We start from the raw sequence: 2,846 nt of genomic DNA on the forward strand, positions 1-2,846 counted from the left end.
GTTCCAGTGGCTGTCATTGCCTCCCAGACATAGTGTTAGTTTAGGGCAGAGGTCACCTTTGCAGCACCTTAAACCCGGCCATACTTGCCCTTGAACTAGTAACCATCCAAATTGTCAGTAAGATCCTTAGATATTTCTTACTGGTTTTCTTCAATTATACTCCAAAATACATTTCTTCATTCACTTACCTTGTACTTTGAATTTCATCCTGTGAAAGTCATAAACTAGGAGCTTGTATATTTTACACCTAACTCTTAATAGCATCTACATTTTATTCCATTGACTTTAATACATGCTACAAAAGCAGAATCCCAATAAAATTGTTTGCTGCTGTTTACTCAATGATAACGTGAATACCTTATTAGTGATATACTTGTAAGGATGCTAATAAAATGGTAAATATTTCCAAATTTAAATTCACAGAAAAGCTTCAGGATTAACTTACTCTACTTGTACTAGCTACAAGAACTAGGTAATGGAAGTTTGCAATCTTCCATTCTCCTGGCATTGACTGTAGAAACCCGTAAACTAGCGTTAGAAGGGCGAATGCATCAAATTATTTTTGAGAAAGGCACATTAGGTGGGTTTTTCGTAATGTTGAGCCAGTTCTATAATGGGACATAAGAATTATAGGGATAACAAGATACAGCCTTTCTAGTTTCCAGAGATTTATATATAAGTAGGATATAGTTATTTCTTGTTTCTTAGACAAGCTCTGCAGAACTGTTGCTGCAAAATTGAAATAAGTGAGGATTAACAAACGCAGCGCAACTGCTCTTCTGAGACTTGTCGGACTGACCTGGCTGTTTGGAAGCCACCAAGAAGTTCAATTGGAGCAAAAGCAAAAATGGGTGTCAGTGTCTGTAGGAAAGTAAAATCCCCAGCGTCAGAGTTTGGTGGAAGTAAAAAATAAATACCCGTCAGTGGAAAACGGTTGCCTATGATTCACATTCCGCAGTCACTTTGTAGGCTACATATCCAGTACTACTCTTTGAAGTGATGCCACTGCCAGGGCTATACAGGCACTAAGAGGAAGCGATCTCACTGAATGTTGCATTCCCAGGTGCTGAAAAAGTATGATTTATATGTTCTACATAGGATTTTGAAGCATGAGGGCTTTCTAGCTTTGACTTACAGTCAATTTCTTTTTCTCCTACAGCTGCAATAGCTGCCCGGTGCTATTCTCAAGCCAAACATGAATCAGATGAGGAATTTGATGCTCGCTGGGTGACTTACTTCAACAAACCAGACATTGATGCCTGGGAGCTGAGGAAAGGTAAAATTATTGTTGCACAGCAGTGTGTCCTAATTATATTTTGCACCAGTAAAGTCCTACTTCTAGATTTTAATTCTCATTTTCTAAAGCACATTCCCAATTTTGGTGCCACCAGCAGCTTTTATAGCTATAATAGTTTGATATATTGGGTGAGCTGGCAATGTTTGGCGTTCATTGTGCTCGGGCAAGGTTGGCAAAAAAAAAAAGCTGTGTTGCCAGTTGGTTCATCACGTCCTCCTGAATATTTATAATTTACATCCAATGGTACAAACATTAATGCTAGGAAAAGCTATTGTGCAGGGGCCTTTCTATATAAATCCAACAAATCTTCATCTGCATTTTTACCTTGTTGCTGTTTGCAGGTTTAAACACACTCATCGGTTACGACTTAGTTCCTGAACCAAAGATCCTTGATGCAGCCCTGCGTGCTTGCAGAAGGTTAAACGACTTTGCAAGTACTGTTCGTATTTTGGAGGCAGTGAAGGTAAGTGAGCAAGCAAGCGTGTGCTTAGAAAGCAAGAGTGCATATAGAGAAATTATAATTGTTAACTTCTTAGAAAAACAAAAATGTTAAGTGTGTATTATAAATCAAATATAAAATCCAGCACTGCTTCAGAGCCTGCTTACCTACATGGATAATTGCATAACTGATTCAAAGCCAGTGTTTTACTCCCTAGATGTCTAAAATGGCCTTTTGATGTGTGCAAATATTGGGGTTGATTTATTAAAAGTTTTTAAGCTGTGATGACTTCAATCTAATCTGTGGAAGAAAACTTTTACTTATTTTATAGGGTTTTTTTTGGCAAAGTTAAAACTCAATTTGTTATATTAACATGTTCTACTTTTAAGAAGTCAGCCTCAGTCAATACATAAATAAGGATTTTTACAACTGTAGAAATAGCATTCAGTGTCTTGGGCTTGTTTATTTTGAACAAATTTTTATTGCTGCCATAGAAGGCGATTAGGGTCAACCTAACATGATAGACATTGTAATAATGCAACTTTTTTTTCAACCTTTAGGACAAGGCTGGACCTCACAAGGAAATCTACCCCTATGTCATTCAGGAACTCAGACCGACCTTAGATGAGCTTGGTATCTCCACCCCAGAAGAGCTGGGCCTGGACAAGGCATGAGCATTACAGGTAAAAAAAAATGTTCAGTCTAAAATATCTATTATGTGATTAGCAATCAGAAGATCTCATTACACATCTGTCCCTGTGTTGATCCCTGGGATATGTCTAGTTACGCATTACAGACATGCTGATTGCTCATATGATTTGGATGCTGACCTGGTATTAGAATTTTAGTACATATCTAATATATATTGCGTTGTAGATGTACAAAACCTTTGCAGTAGTTGCATACAAAGGCAACTGCCTTTTCTAAACTGTATAATATGCCTGATTCCAAACCTGTTACTTACTAAGGCTTTATAATTGGCTGGCGTGGAGAAAGTATGGCGCTGCAGCTTTACCTGAAATGTACTGTTTCTACTGTCAGTCAATAAAGGATTGCTATAAACGTGTTAATTTTGAAAACTTATTTCAATTAATACATATGGCTGAGGCT

At 37.5% G+C, this 2,846-nt stretch overlaps 1 protein-coding gene across 2 annotated transcripts in view; it reads left to right on the forward strand.

The window, feature by feature from the left end:
- The window catches only part of COX5A (cytochrome c oxidase subunit 5A), a 9,871-nt gene that overhangs the window by 5,298 nt on the left and 1,727 nt on the right, over positions 1 to 2,846 (forward strand). For both annotated transcript variants that reach the window (XM_072402178.1, XM_072402177.1), the window contains exons 2-4: positions 1,160 to 1,276; positions 1,639 to 1,760; positions 2,297 to 2,419. In XM_072402178.1, the coding sequence (XP_072258279.1) occupies positions 1,160 to 1,276; positions 1,639 to 1,760; positions 2,297 to 2,410 (353 nt within the window). In that variant the 3' untranslated portion in view covers positions 2,411 to 2,419. The remainder of the gene's footprint in view (positions 1 to 1,159; positions 1,277 to 1,638; positions 1,761 to 2,296; positions 2,420 to 2,846) is intronic.

Source organism: Pyxicephalus adspersus, chromosome 2 (assembly GCF_032062135.1).
Source record: "Pyxicephalus adspersus chromosome 2, UCB_Pads_2.0, whole genome shotgun sequence".
Taxonomy (NCBI): domain Eukaryota; kingdom Metazoa; phylum Chordata; class Amphibia; order Anura; family Pyxicephalidae; genus Pyxicephalus; species Pyxicephalus adspersus.